The sequence below is a fragment of the Odocoileus virginianus genome, chromosome 32, assembly GCF_023699985.2.
Source record: "Odocoileus virginianus isolate 20LAN1187 ecotype Illinois chromosome 32, Ovbor_1.2, whole genome shotgun sequence".
Taxonomy (NCBI): Eukaryota; Metazoa; Chordata; class Mammalia; order Artiodactyla; family Cervidae; genus Odocoileus; species Odocoileus virginianus.
Window position 1 is genome coordinate 10,627,125 of NC_069705.1, and position 16,607 is coordinate 10,643,731.

General features: G+C 38.0%; 1 protein-coding gene across 1 annotated transcript in view; it reads right to left on the reverse strand.

The window, feature by feature from the left end:
• Positions 1 to 16,607, reverse strand: part of ADAM9 (ADAM metallopeptidase domain 9) — a 92,883-nt gene that overhangs the window by 65,439 nt on the left and 10,837 nt on the right. Inside the window, exons 2-4 of the mRNA XM_020876267.2 lie at positions 15,983 to 16,080; positions 13,131 to 13,189; positions 3,035 to 3,113 (exon numbers count right to left, since the gene is read on the reverse strand). Coding sequence (XP_020731926.2) covers positions 3,035 to 3,113; positions 13,131 to 13,189; positions 15,983 to 16,080 — 236 coding nt within the window. The remainder of the gene's footprint in view (positions 1 to 3,034; positions 3,114 to 13,130; positions 13,190 to 15,982; positions 16,081 to 16,607) is intronic.

Genomic DNA, 16,607 nt, shown 5'->3' on the forward strand with positions numbered 1-16,607 from the left:
TAAAGTACATCATTAGGATAATGGACTAAAACAAATATCAATAAGGTCTGTAATTGAATAACAGTGTTGCTTCAATGTTAACTTCCTAATTCTGAGAACTATACTACAGTGACTTCTTTTGAATTTCTTGTTTCTAGGATATTTACACTGAAGTATTTAAAGGGTAAAGGGACACCAGGTGTACAACATACTCTTCAGGGGGAAAAAAATAGAGAGGAAAGGATAAAGTACATGTGATAAATATTAACACTCAGAGAATCTAGGTTAAGGGTATACATGACTGTTTTCTATTATTCCTGCAACTAATGTGAGAATTTCTGAAAATATTATGCACTAAACAACACAGGCTAAATTTCAACATTTTACAGCTTTTTCCAGTTCAGTTCAGTTCAGTCACTCAGTCGTGTCTGACTCTTTTCGACCCCATGAACCTCAGCATGCCAGGCCTCCCTGTACATCACCAACTCCTGGAGTTTACTCAAACTCATGTCCATTGAATTGGTGATGCCATCCAGCCCTCTCACCCTCTGTCGTCCCCTTCTCCTCCTGCCCCCAATCCCTCCCAGCATCAGCTTTTTCCAGTGTGGGGTTATTTACAACCACTGTTTTTCTTTGTAGCACTTTGAAGTTAAAGTCTAGCTTCGAGTTTGTCTTCTCACCAGAGGGAAAGAAATATCTCTTCTATTACAGATGGAGTAGCACTTACAAAACAGTAACACAGTAACTCACAAAATTAAACTTGTGAGTTAAATTTATCAGTGAAGCTTCTCATTTCAATTACTATGGAAGGGCTCATCATTTGACATGACTGAAATTTAGCCCTTGATCACTTAATCTACCAGCTTGATGATATTTCTCTAATAACTTGGCTTTATTAAATCTTTCCAAAACCTTCCATTTAGTTTTTAAAAAAACAACGAATCTTATTTTGCAAGTTTGCAAAACACCTAACTGCAGCCGATGATTATAGTAAAGGTAAAATGACAAAAACAGTTAGGAAACACACAAACTATAAGCGAAAATACTCAACTACTGGGAGCAAGAGTACTCATAACTATTTGAGAATAGCCTCCTGCCACAAGAGCCAGCGAGCTTGGGGCAGTCTTTTCAGAGGAAGGAAGGAGCATTCATTAATAGAGGGAGTTAGTTAAGGCACTTTCTAATGCATCTGCAAGGTACTCAAAGGTCTAAGACTAATACTAATTTGGAGTTTTGACTTCACACAGCAACTCATATCAAGTGGTTATTAAAACTGTGTCTCTTTGTAAAAAATATGGCCTTGCAAAAGATGCCGATGATGAAAGCCACATGAGAGATTTACAAATTAATTTAAATAGAAGAATCACAAGGGAAAGCATTTATATTTTTCAGTGTGACTTAACTGCATTTTATGAACGTTAAATGTCTATGTCACCATGATATCTCACAATGTTGTCACACACAGAAAAATCCTAGTACCAAAGTTTAATTGCTAGTTCAGATCCACATTCACACTTTTATCTATCTGAATTCAAAATTATTCCATTTTTATCTATCTGAAACTATGTATATTCAATGGCCAATAAGTGAAAGGCTTCATCTGTCTTAGTTTATATTTTTCAAACACCCAAGAAAACATAATTAAATCGTAATACTTTATAAAAGTTGCATAAATTTCCATATAATATAAACTTTCAATAATAGTAACAAAAAATATTTACCGAGTTCATAGTTGTTGGACTGACTAGTAAATTTCTTACCAGTATTGACTCATTTAAACTTCTAATAAGCCCATGAAGTTATAATTATCATTCCCATTTAAAGGTGAGGACACTAAGGCACAAACAGGTTAAAGAAACTTGACCAGTGAATAAATAATAGAGACAGGAATCAAGTCCAAGCAGTATGTGTCACCAAAATCCAGGCCAAGAAACATCTCCAAGAGAAAAAGAATGCCTTTGTAAAAAATCACTGCTTTCATTGAGCGGCATAAATTATGTGGTCTTTGGTCTTATGCTACAGTAATCTTCAGAAGGATGACTGGGTGGATGGATGGATGAATGGATGATCTGCGGTCCGGTTAATGCTATCAATACATTTAAACTGCTCTACTATTTTGCTGTTCAACACCAGACAAACAATAAAACATACAAAGCAACGCACTTTTCAAAAATATAAAATAAAATAAAACAACAAACAGAACACTAAGATAAAAAAATCAGAAAATTGGCCAGAAAAGGACAGGTTGAGTCAGCATTGCCTTTTTTTTAAAAAGTCTCATAAATAATCTAAAATAAAGCTTTTGCCTTCTATTTATTTGAAGAGTGCTGCAAAAGTACAAAACTAACACAAGTCTACCGAGCATAATGTAACAAAACTCAGGGGAAAAACAATACATGCTTAACAGGGGTAAAGATTTCTCCTGAAAACTATAGCAAAAAATAATAATAATAACAGACAATACCTAACTGCCAAAAGGGACTTTAAGACATTCTTTCCAACTAAAATTAGAAATGCTTATGCTCTAATTAAATAATACATAAAGTCAAAGTCGACATCTGTCAATTATTTCACATATTCCTCCAGTTCTATCTTCAGGAATACTCTGTCCTCTGATGCAGAGAAGACCACACTTCTTTAGAAAAGAATTCTCAACAAAAAAGTAGAACGTCTAATAGCAAACAAGTGCTTGTTCTTTACTAATGGTAAGTCAAATGGTTTAATAAGGAAGTTGAGATGTGCTTTATTCATCAAGGTTCAGCAAAATCAAAAATTAAATCAAACTTTTCCCCTTCATGATCAGTAGGGGTTATCATTAAGTAGAAGATTATTTTCCTGGTCTTTTAAAAAAACACTTGACCATGAAGAACCAGAAGAGCTATAAGGTACAGTTTAATCTATGTCAATGTACCCACCACTCCCACCCCAGGACACCACCATATATTATCATATCAAAGGACACCCTCGGGTTACAGTCCAGAGCAGCTGAAGAGAATGCACTTTAAAATTATAATTGTTTCAAACTCTGTATAGGGCCAAGAGGAAAATAAATTACCTGTACATTAGGGTAGTCAGAGATCAGAGCCCCTTCTTTGTTGTAGGTATAAACTACAAAATCTTTGGGTAAAAGGTCTCTGCAAGAAGAATAAAACACACCATATAAGATTATTTTATCTCTTTACAGCTAAGAACACAACTTTTATAAGACATTATTCCTAGAAGAGATGCAGGAATAAAAACATTCACCTGATAAATTGTTGTTTAAAGAAGGAGCTGCCATAAAACATAAAGCCCATGAATGGACTTGCATCTGAAATCGTGTACATTCCAATCGGAAAGAAATGTTTGAGTTGCGCTTCTGTTCTCATGGTCATAAAACACTGATTGCAAAAAACATTTGTAATGTCCTTAAAGTTTTCTGATTCTTCTCGTAGGAAAAGTATAAATTTGGTTATATCATACATCATATTTCCAGAAGAAAATAAATTATTTTACCCTTTTTTAAATGTCCTGCATAAAGAAGCAGCACTCATTGCCTCTGATCTCTAAGTACAGGGGCAAAATTTCTGTCCATTATTTAAAGAAGCAATTATTGCTGATTCTTGAATCTTCCTCCCATGCTAAGGGAGATCCGCAGTGTAAACCACATGTGCAAAGACAGGGTTAGCTTTATTACCAAAAAAAAAAAAAAAATCCAATGACACTTGAAGACAGTAAAGCTGACTTTATTATCAATGTTAAGAATAGGGACCACTGCAAAGAGATTTTACAGGGGGTGGGGAGAAAGAGCAGGCTCAACTGCAAATACAGCATGGGAATACTGTGGGAATTTTCAGCCAAGGAGCACAGTGGGGGTCAGTGGATGGAAAACTCCTAAGAGGAAACATCAGGGGTGAGGAGCATTCTGGCTAAACCAACCTAACAAAGTCTTGCTGAAGACAAGCCAGGGTAACCAGACATCACTGGGCAGGGAAGTGGGGTGGAGGATAAAGAACTTGATCAGACATCCAGAGTGATCAGATATGGAGGGAGAGGGGGATTTTTTTCTAAAACTAGATTTTACAACAAACCACACTGATAGGCCTTGGAGAAGGTTCTGGAACCTAACTGAAGTTTGGTCAAGCAAAAAATCTTTGTCAGTCTCCTCTCTTGTTTAAGGAGAGAAATTATATTCTTCTTTCCTCTGAATAATACAAGCCCATTTCCTCATTCAGTTGTCTTTTGTTCATTACAGACCAGCTGAATCATCTGTTGGAACTTGGTAGAAGGGGATATTTACTGGGTGGAGCTAGCAGTCAGGCAGTTAATGAGGGGAGTTTCTATGAAAATAAAAGAAAAACAAAGCTGAATAGTTAGAAACCGAGTTTCTGAGCTCAGTGGGCAGCCATCAAGATTTTTTTTACACTTGAACTTAGGGCATCTTCAGATAGTACAGTGAAAGCGGCACTGGCCACCTGACCAATTTTCCTGGTTTGAATGTCAGTGGTGACAGCATCAGGTATTCTGATGAACTTCCTGAGTGGCCCACACCACAGGAAGCATAAAGATTGCCTACATGTGATCTATTCAAACAGACTTTTTTTTGAAGGCTCCATCAATCTTCCAGCTGCAGCTTAGAGTTTCAAGAGAAGGGCGAATTTAGTTCTCAATGACTCCAAGTCAGAAAGGATAAAAATTGGAAATGATAACTTAGAGGGTTATAGCCAGATACTGAAGAAGAATTTGGGATTTGGTAAAGATGGCAAAATATGCAAGATGAAAGCAGCAACAGTTCACTACTGTTTTCCATTGAAACACACAAAAAAACCCACATTCTCTCTACAGTCACCCCCACTTCTGTGAAAGATAAAGTAAGACTAATTTGTTTGCACATGAGTCTGGTCTCATTAAATCTGGCCTAGTTATTCACATAAGTACAGTAAAAACAGTGATTGACCATATAGTATTTCATTTGAATTTGCTTTGCTACAGCATTTCAGAAGGAACCAAAGACTCTTAAGGCTAGGAAGCCAAGTCAAGAACTTGCCACCAGATATGCCTACAATATCTATAGATTTGGGTAAACTCTTTTCTTGAGGTCCCCCAAATATCCTGAGGTTCCTGGCCCTGCCACAAATGATCTTCCTTACTCACCTGTAAGGCAGAAAATCCTATAAGCCAGAACAGGCCAGTTTTTTCAAGGGGAGCTGTATAAACATTGCCTTCTTAAAGTCAACCTTAGTTCCTTAAAGCTATCTGGTCGTATCTGATTCAACACACATCATTCTCAAATATGACACTACAATCAAAGCCCTGGTAATAAAACCAAGGTTTCCAATTGTTTCTTGTTACAACAAGGGCAGACTTTAACTGACTTCTGCAAATAACTATACTCCTATGAAAAATAAGATGCGTTAACATATCAAATAAGCCTTATTAGTTCAGTATCCCTTTTTGTAAGGAGAGAAACAAATCCTTTGAGATTTTCCAAGATCCATTTGAGAAATCTCAAAGTTAGTTTGAGGTCAAAAAAACTCCAACTAGAACTTGATTTGGGGAAATTTTCAAACATGCCAAAAGGTTTCAACATTTGACTAAACTGGATCACAAGTGTCACTGTGAAACAACACTTAGCTGTCCATTTAGCCAAAGTCACAATTAAAAAATTTCAAAGACAAACACAGAAAGCTACACAGTTATTAAAAAAAAAAAAAAAAAAACTCAGTTCTCTTAATACTGAGATTTGGTTTTCTCACATAATCAAAGACCTTATAAACACATGTCACATAGGAAATTATCTTAAAACACATCTTATCTTCTCAAGCTATGTACTTAAACATAAAGAAAAACAACTAAACCAATAATCTAAGGAAACCTTGTTTTAACAGAAAAAAGAAAACCAAATTCTGGTTTTGCATCAATGTACTATTAATACTAGGCAAATTAAACAAACTAACAAACCAAAAAACCTTACAAATAAATCCATCCAACAGTTTCCAATTTTGACCACACAAGGAAAGATTATTTTTCCAAGGTCCCTTTTCCACATATTTTTTTATATCACTCAGTTTTTGTTCCACATTTTTCTTCTTTGTCATTCTGGAACAACCATTTATTCTACTTTGGGACAAAATTATTCTCTTTTTCCCTTAGCAAAACATATCTTTTATATCCTTCCTTATCAAAAATACACCTTATTTTCCTTGCATATAGTTTGTTTTCTTTACCTTTATTATTCCTAATAGCTTCATTTATGTATATTGATTAGATTTTAGTCATTAGTAATCCTAATTTTCAGTAAAAGCTAAAAAGCAGGCAATTGCAAACTGTCTGCTACATGCTATCATTCTGTAGAAAATTTATTAATACATTTCATAATTTCTCAAGATGTATCTTTTTCACAGTATAATTTCTCATGCTTATCAACAGACACAAATACACTTAGCTTCTCTCTACCACATAAAAACAAGATGCCAAAGTAAATAAAATTAAATTTTTCTTCAGCAATTAATATTTCAATATTTTATCTTATTTAGAAATTATCTAGTCAATGATCATCCATCTTTAACTTAGTATAGCTTTTAGGTTTCAAGTTATGAAAAAAAACTTTTGAAATCATTTTTAAAGAGACATAAAACTTAATTACCATTGAAAAGTTCACTTACTAACTTCTATGCCACTTACATCTATTTATTTTATTTGTTCTGAACAATTATTCTTGAATGAGTCATGAAAATTTCATGAGCCAGTAATTAAACAAAGCTAGCTAGCGATCCACCATATTAAGTTGTTTTTCTTATTGACAAATCAAGCAAGTATCCAAAAATTTTAAAAATCACAAAAGCAAAAAAAATTTTTTTTAATTATATATTTATGGTTCTTCCCCCTTTGTTTTTAACTGCCATGCTTGACATCAAGCAATTCCTTTTTTATTATATATCTTGTTCTTCGGGTCTATTTATAATTTATAATCTTAAACATCTGTTAGAGATAACAAGCTTATCTGAATAGTAAACAAAGGTAGGAAAAAACCGCATATCTGCATTACGTATTTGACAACTCTGAAGTTGTCAGAGTTTATCAACAATTGTATCTTCACTATAAAAACCAGCAAAAAGATTATTCGAGATCATGTGAACTTAAAAAAAAAAAAAAATTTGGGTTAGTGTCTGTATTCCCCAGAGTTTTAAGAAAATAATTTATATAAGTGCTCATTCCACCTCTAAACCTATTTGAATTGGATTTTTTACGGGATTTTATAAATTAATGTGATTCATTTTCAGCAGGAATAAACTCTCACATGTATACATACACATAGACATATATAAACATACAGACAGACACAAATAGAAAACATGGTTTTCATTTTAAAATTTTAGCCATGAGTTAGTAAAGCAGCAATATAATCTCAGTGGTTTATCTCCATTTTGTATTTTCAACTGAATTGACTCTGGCAAATAAAACAAGTTAAGGTTACCTGCCTATCAGTATTTCTGGAGGAGATTTTCAAGATTTTCTTTCACCATGGTATGTAATCTTCCTTTGCCGTGGTCTAAATTTTAGGCAGGTGACTGAGGAGACATCTTACTGCTTTCTGGATGTTTCCAAAACCCACGTGAGTCATACAACCTATTTCCATTTGTTCTTTTCAGACTCAAGTAGAGTTATTTTCAGAGCTACTTGAGTTTCGTGAGAGCCCCTGATGAAGGACAAGGAACTAAAAATGAAAATGACTGTGGGAAGCTGAGGCGCTGCCATGGAAGGGGAAAGTCTGAAGTCTGTTGGGGGTAGACAGAGGGATGGAGGAGGTGGGGGTTCAAAGTGGGACATATCGAAGGATCTAGGGAATGAGGTGGCAGGGGAGATTGACGGTAGCAGGAAGAGAAAGGAGGAGCAGAAGCAACGAGGAGGGAGCAGTCAATCTGCTCTCAAGTTTCCCAAAGACACCAACAAAGTTCCAAATTACGCTCAGCAAAACATGTTAAGAAGAAAGGAAACAGACAGAGCTGGCATAGTAGAGAGTCAGCAGGATGGGAGAAGAGGTGGTTTAGTTGGCTGAGAAGTTCCAATGGGAGAAGCCAGAGACAAGAAAGAGAAAAGAGAGACCTCACGTAGAGCCAAGAGGAAGGGACTTCCAGCCCAGGGAGCCAGGGAGTAATCCCCAATCAGAACAAGGAGCCACGGAGAGCTGCCAGCCCAGGAAGTACCTGTCAAAAGAAGCCTGGGACTCTGACCCAACTTCAAAGTATACACTCAAAATCTTAAGAATCAAGTCTATCTTTACCAGTTTCAGTGGACATTTGTCTGGAGCAAAGGTTCAGGAGTCAGACTCACCAATGGATCCCCAATCAGTCAGGACTGAAGAAGAGTGCTTTGCAGGTGCATACTTAGGGTCCAGAATGAGAGGTCGGGGGTCCAGTGATGAATCTGATCCTACCTGAGTCATGCCACCATGACTGTCAAAGAAAAATATATTCCATGACACTTGTTAAAGATGGTGAGGCCAATCTTATTTAGGGGTTTGGCAGAAGTTATAGGGACCACTGTAATGGGATTTTATAGTGGGGGAGAGAGGTCACACTCAACTCCAGGTACAGCAGGTGGGAATTTGTACCCAATGAGCAAGGTGGGAGGTTGGTGGGTACAAAATTACTAAGATGAAACACCGGGGTGAAGGAGGCTCTGGCTAAACCAATCAAAAGGATTCTTACTGAAGACAGACCGTGGTGATCAGACATCACCTGGGAAGGATGGTGGAAGATGAGGAATTTGATCAGATATTGAGGGTGGGGGGTTCTTGCTAACCTCACTTAGCAGGGTTCTTGCTAAAACCAGATTTTCCAACCAAGTGTACAGATGGGGCCCAGGGGAAGGTTCAGTAGCCTGACCAAAGTTAGGTGAAGGAAAGGCTCTGCGTCTTCCACAGCAGAACTGGAGCAGCAATATACTTATCTTCAGGGCTTACGGACCTGTCAGGGATGCAAGGTGCCAGCTAGTCATTTACAACGCGACTCTTAAGGCTCTAAATCTCCAGGCGTCTAGACTGTTTTAAGAGATGGAGAGATGGATGGTTGGCATGCCGTTTAATCAGTTACACAGCCTGACTTTAGCCACGTGACCAGTGTGGTATAAAATGACCCCCTTGGTAAACACGTGCCTGGGCTACCCTGAAAAGGTGACGATTCACTCATATCTCGGTGATGTGTAATCTGAAGACACATGCACATCTGTACAACTGAGAAAAGACCCGGAAGGACCCTGCCTGAAGTTCTTGAACCTTCGATGATTTCCTCTGCCATCTTCGTCCTGAGTCCTGTCCCCTTTACCTTTATGAAAGTCTCCTTGACTGAGCGCGGGAGAAGTCTGTGGAGTCCTGAGTCCTTTCAGTTATCCAACCACGGTCGGTCGATGCCCTGTCTCTCCTCTCTCCTCAACATATACACACTCTTTGCTCCCTCTGGTGGTGAATTTAAAAAGAATAAACTGAAGAGGGCACTTGGCCTTGCTCTGCCCTTCTTCCTCCTTAGAAGTCACCGCCTGCCAGTGAGAACAAACTCCACCATGCTCCTCTAGGAGAATGACTGCCATGGTGCAGCGCTGACGTGAGCGGCTGAATCTGCCTAATCCGGGGTTCAGGACTCGCAGGTTCACTGGGCTCTCATTCTCTGGTAAATCCCCTAACTCAGCCCTCATCAACCATGAGAGGGATATTTTAACCTTCTATCTAACTCAGTCCTTTATTTTATCTTTAAATTTTTTCAGGTCACCTTATCTTCGACAAAGGAGGCAAGGATATACAATGGAAAAAAGACAACCTCTTTAACAAGTGGTGCTGGGAAAACTGGTCAACCACCTGTAAAAGAATGAAACTAGAACACTTTCTAACACCATACACAAAAATAAACTCAAAATGGATTAAAGATCTAAATGTAAGACCAGAAACTATAAAACTCCTAGAGGAGAACATAGGCAAAACACTCTCCGACATAAATCACAGCAGGATCCTCTATGACCCACATCCCAGAATTTTAGAAACAAAAGCAAAAATAAACAAATGGGACCTAATGAAACTTAAAAGCTTTTGCACAACAAAGGAAACTATAAACAAGGTGAAAAGACAGCCCTCAGATTGGGAGAAAATAATAGCAAATGAAGCAACAGACAAAGGATTAATCTCAAAAATATACAAGCAACTCCTGCAGCTCAATTCCAGAAAAATAAATGACCCAATCAAAAAATGGGCCAAAGAACTAAACAGACATTTCTCCAAGGAAGACATACAGATGGCAAAAAAACACATGAAAAGATGCTCAACATCACTCATTATCAGAGAAATGCAAATCAAAACCACAATGAGGTACCATTACACGCCAGTCAGGATGGCCGCTATCCAAAAGTCTACAAGCAATAAATGCTGGAGAGGGTGTGGAGAAAAGGGAACCCTCTTACACTGTTGGTGGGAATGCAAATTAGTACAGCCACTATGGAAAACAGTGTGGAGATTCCTTAAAAAGCTGGAAATAGATCTGCCATATGACCCAGCAATCCCACTTCTAGGCATACACACTGAGGAAACCAGATCCGAAAGAGACACGTGCACCCCAATGTTCATCGCAGCGCTGTTTATAATAGCCAGGACATGGAAGCAACCTAGATGCCCATCAGCAGACGAATGGATGAGGAAGCTGTGGTACATATACACCATGGAATATTACTCAGCCATTAAAAAGAATTCATTTGAATCAGTTCTAATGAGATGGGTGAAACTGGAGCCCATTATACAGAGTGAAGTAAGCCAGAAAGATAAAGACCATTACAGTATACTAACACATATATATGGAATTTAGAAAGATGGTAACGATAACCCTATATGCAAAAAAAGAAAAAGAGACTCAGATGTATAGAACAGACTTGTGGACTCTGTGGGAGAAGGCGAGGGTGGGATGTTTCAAGAGAACAGCACTCGAAACATGTATATCTAGGGTGAAACAGATCACCAGCCCAGGTTGGATGCATGAGACAAGTGCTCAGGCCTGGTGCACTGGGAAGACCCAGAGGGATGGGGTGGAGAGGGAGGTGGGAGGGGGGACCAGGATGGGGAATACATGTAAATCCATGGCTAATTCATTTCAATGTATGACAAAAACCACTGCAATGTTGTAAAGTAATTAGCCTCCAACTAATAAAAATAAATGGAAAAAAAAAAAAGGAAAAAAAAAAATAAATTTTTTCAGCACAGGGAGAAAAGAGGTGTGCTATCTTCTGCCACACAACACCCCAGTCCTGGCCAAATACCCCAAGTAATGTAAGGAGGCTTCATTGTTATCACCAAGGGATTCATGGTCCAAAATAAGTTAGGCCGTGAGAGGAAAAAAGTAAGCACTCAAACAAACTCATTTCTTCACTCAGAGCCATAATAGGCTATCTACCCTAACTCTTCCTCACTAGTGACCATTAGCTTTGAAGACTGCTTCTCAAAGACATACAAAGACCTGGCAAGTCTTAACAAATGCCTGGGAAAGTACCATTTGCCCCCCTAGTTCAAGAAGCGTAGGAATGCAGACACAACATCACACACACACATATACGTCACTAGACTTCAGGTCAAAGGACTAGGATGTCTGCCCCTTTTACAAACTATGTGATGCTGCGTAAATCAAGTAAACTTCTTGAACCTTAGAATTCTGAGTATGAAGCAAGAGTCACAAGACTCCTCTATTATCAAATTGATATGACATAGAGGTGAGGAAAATGCTTTATAAGCTGAAACTAGGTGAATATAAGAAACTGTTAGTATGTTGAAATCATTTTAATTTGCATTTGCTAGGGAAAGAGTAGGAGAAAATATTTATATCTATTAAAAATTCTTGTACACAGTGACATCATTACATTGGAGACAAGCTGGACCTCAGGAGTTCTGAGAAAATTAATAAGTAATACAATTAAAAGTACCGGGTACAGTGCCCAGGACACAAAAAGCCTCTCTGTCCAAAAGTATCTGTCACAGTGCCTAAAGCTCGCCAGAGAGATCTCACTCTCTTCAGTTCAGCATTCTCTTCTAAGATAAAAAGTGTTATTCAAACTTGAGGGTCGGTAAAAAAAATCACCCAGCATGGAGGTTTGTTAAAACACAGATGGCTGTGACACCTCCCCAGATTCTGCTTCATTCCAGGGGTGGACCTGAGAATTTGCATTTCTAGAAAACTCCCAGAAGCTGCTGCTACTGGTTCTGGGAGACATCTCTGAGCAGCACTTTACATCCCGTCATTCACACCTCTGTGTAAATGGGTCTATTAGGCGGCTTTTTTCTGAAATCTCTCACAAAAAGATACTGAAGTTTAGCTTCCTAAGAAAAGGGAGGGCAGGGCAGGATGGGCCACAAGACAGTGGGTGGCTCAGCACAGCCAGAAGCACAGAATTTCAAAAAAGCAACAGAAGAACACAGATTACCAAGGCAGGATCAGGTGAAAATATGCCAAAACTAAAAAGGAGGGCAAGAGACCACTCTTATGGACTGAATGCTTGTGTCCCCTCCAAAATTCCTATGCTGAAGCCTTAACCTCCAGTGTGGCTACACTTGGAGATGGGGCCCACTAAGGAAATTATGGTTAAAGGAGGTGATAAGGGTGGGGCCCTGAGCCAACGGGATTAGTGTCCTCATAAGAAGAAATACCAGAGAGCTCACTCCTCCATCTACCCACCTCCCGTGTACACAAGCCAAGGAGAGGCCATGTGAGTACCAGCCAGAAGGGTCTGCACCTCAAGAAGAGAGTCCTCACCAGACATTAATGCTGGCACCTTGATCTTACATTTCCAGTCCTGGGAGAAAATAAGTGTCTGTTGTTTAAATCTGTAGTATTTCACTGTGGCAGCTCTAGCAGACAGATAAAGCTACTAAAGACTTCTTTACCACCTGCTCAGTGGTTTCTTGGGCCAGTCATGATTTTAAAGTTTTCTTAAGTACAAGCTTCTCTTCCTTTAATTTAGATTTATTTTCCTTTGCTCAAGTGTCAGTGGAAATGGAAAACTATAGGGATTTTCCCACACTTCTACTCTTATTAGTCTCACCTTCTTAACAAACTACTAAGCAATATCTAACTAGAAAAGAAACCCATATAGTATTGAAAAAAGAAAAAAATTACCAAAAAGGCAAAGTAAATTAAATTTCTTACTTATTCCTTTCCAAGTGAATTATATGCTCTTTTCCTTCAGCTTGAATGACATAAGATACCTAAATGCACAAAGGAGAAAAGAACAATAAAACACTATCTTCTAAATAACTTTGAAACAGGTATTTAAAGGACACTAGAAATTCCACCCTGAATGAAAATAATTTGGCAATGACTGGAACTCTTTTATGAAACAACCTGAAATATGCCCATAAATAATAAAAATAGACTCTGATCATCCCTACCTTCTTTTAATAACCTACTGTGGAAAACGACCCGCATGTTTATCTAAAGTCTTCTTCAAAATTCATTTACAGTTGCAATTGAGCTATAACTTCAGGGATTATTTTTACTAAGTCCATTCCTATATTACCTATAGTAAAAAGTTATTCTTCCTTTTGTTTAAACCTAATGAACCTCTTAGTTTCAAAAGATTATCCCTCGTTCTGGGTATCTGAAAGCTAGATGAAATTAATACACGTTTATGACTTTACATCTTCACAGGATTTAACACATTTCATCGGTTCTAAACCTACTTTTTCCCCTCACATCTCTGTGAACAACTCTGAAACTGGAACATATCGTACAGAGGCAAAGTGGTCTAACTGGCAGCAATCTGTTTCTTTCTTAATTACTGGCATGTTAAGTAACAGTGTACCTCATGAAGACTGTGTCTCAGAATCAAAGAACTGAGATAAGTCAACTTACATATCCTCTGCTTGTGGGATCCTCTTCTCTAACTTAAACACTAAAATAACTTCCCCAGTGACTCACCATTTCATTAGCCAGAAGCACTTAATGTGATCTCTAGAAACTTAATTCTAATAAAAAAGATAGCCACGGAGGGACTCAACAAACAATAAAATTACCAGAAGTGTCCTTACTATTAGAATTAAGTAATAATCAAACAATAAGTGTTTATTATTCTCCCTACTGCTTCTGTACTCCAAGTGAACACTTTGCCAAGAAACAGCAGGATCCACTTTCCTCAGGCACTTCAGCATCTGACTCCTAAGGCTGAGATAGGATCCACGTCCTGGGGTTCTACTGCAAAATTCTGCATGGGGACCTCTATCTCCAGAGGCAAAAAAACACCAATCTCCTTGCACAATTTTGGCATGTGTCTTTCTATTCCTTTCTGCTCTTGGGCAAATATAGGATATAAAAACACCACTGTCATCTCCCCTGAGAAGAATTCTGAGAATTTATGACATTACATTCTTCCCCCAAATAGCTGCCTGCATTGCTCATTCCCTTCCTTCTGGTCTTTGTTCTCCTAGAGAGTCACCTTCTTAGGAAGGTCTTCCCGGGCTGTCCTATTAAAAAACACAAACCCTCCTACCCATCACCCCCAGTTCCAATACTCCCCAATTCCTTGCTGCTTTAATGTTTCCCATAATGATTATTACCATCTTGCGTGAGTGCTAAGTCGCTGCAGTCGTGTCCAACTCCATGCGACCCTATAGACTGCAGCCCGCCAAGCTCCTCTGTCCATGGGATTCTCCGGGCAAGAATACTGGAATGGGTTGCCATTTCCTCCTCCAGGGGATCTTCCTGACCCAGGGATCGAACCCACATCTCTCATGTCTAACTTGCACTGGCAGATGGGCTCTTGACAATCTTAAGTAATCTCTATTATTAATCTTACAATTATATTACTTATTTGTCTCTCTCTCTCCTCCCATGAGAATGGAAGCTCCACAAGGACATAATTCTGTCTGTTTTGTTCAAACCACATCCCCAGGGCTTAAACGGTGCTTCCACCTCTCTCCTGATTATTTATCAAGGCACATGCGGGACATTCACTACAATCTCAAGTATCTATGTGTGCAAAGCTGATGAAGATCATCAGAGATATGATGAAGTAGAAAAACACTGTCCCTATGCTACTAAGTGAAGGGGGAAAATAACAATGAAAACACAAATTAATAAAGGCAAAACAAAATTGAAGAGGAGAATGTCCAGTTCAAAACAAAGCAAGGAAAAATTATAAACCGTTCCACTGGAAGGAAATCTTAGAGTTATATACTCCTTACTTATAATGAAGTAAATGAAGAAGAATGGTCTACCCAATCCAAGGTAATGCCCAGAGGGAGGGTAACTCTGAAAGTTACTGATACTAACTCCAGTGTCCTCTTCACTCTGCCTAGTCCCTAAACAATGCATGACCTACCTCATAACTAGAAATACTTTGTCAATTCAGAGGTAATAAGCTAAACTCTTTATCCTCATCACTTGTTACTGGTAAATCATAATAAAGTTAAATTATACTTTGATGAAGTTGAAGGGTTTGCAAAATCAGTTGATATCCAAATATATTATTTCTGAACTTCACAGTAAGAGAAAAATAGCATTATTGAAAAATAATTTTTGTCCATTGTTAGTATAGTATGTTTCTTCCGATATGGCGATAAAACTCACTTTTGCAAACATTCCCAGATATAAAATACATGCATATAACACACAATCTCCAGTGTCAGTGAAGATTCAGCATGCAGTACTCTACCTGTCATACACTGAGAGAGAGGTGAACTCTTGTAAGAAGACCACTGTAACCATCACCAGTCAGGTAGGGGTCAGAGGTCTATGTAACCAGCATCCTATGCTGGTCATAGACTTTTATTTAACTGACTTTTTCACCCACTTATGTTTCAAGTTGATTATTTTGTCTTTAAAAAGAAAACAAGCTACTAAGAATCAATATGTCACTTTTACTAGAATAATGTCCAATGGACACCAGTGCCTTAAGCCATAGACCAACATTACTCACTGAACCAATCACTGATGAAAATAACATCCTTGTCTTAAAACCAGTGAAACTGAAACACATATATATTTCTCAAGAGACAACTTACCTGCTCTGAGAAGGGCCTCGGGGCTTCTCTTCGTTCTCGAGTTAATCTCCAAGGAGTTACAATTTCATAAGAAGAGAGATGGGAGGTCTGGTGAAAGCCTACAGAACAAGGAACAACAAACATTACATAACAATTGAACCTGAAAAACTACATGCCTCCCAAAATACAATGGAATCAAAAGCCAAATGTTCCAAAAAAAAAGCTGAATGTTCAAATCATAGAAAAATCATCTGACATTCTCACATTAAAATACATATAGTTTTAGAACTTTTCTGGTGGTCCAGTGGTTAAGACTCTACACTGACAATGCAGAGGGTGTGGGTTCGATCCCTAGTTAGGGAATTAAGATCCCACATGCCATGCAGCACAACCAAAGATAAGAAAATAAAAAAATAGTAATAAAAAATAAAATATTCAGTTTTATATAAACTTTTATAGGAAAATAGCAATATACTAGATAGTATAAGGGGGAAGAAATGTATTTCTTAAAAACAAGGATGTCAGCCTTTATCCAAACAGTGTATACACAGCAATCATCTTCAAACAATTTTTTAGCTATAAACCCTAACGCTCTGTCTTAAAAGAAATCTTAAAGATATAAACACAAGGGGAAAAAAAAATGCTT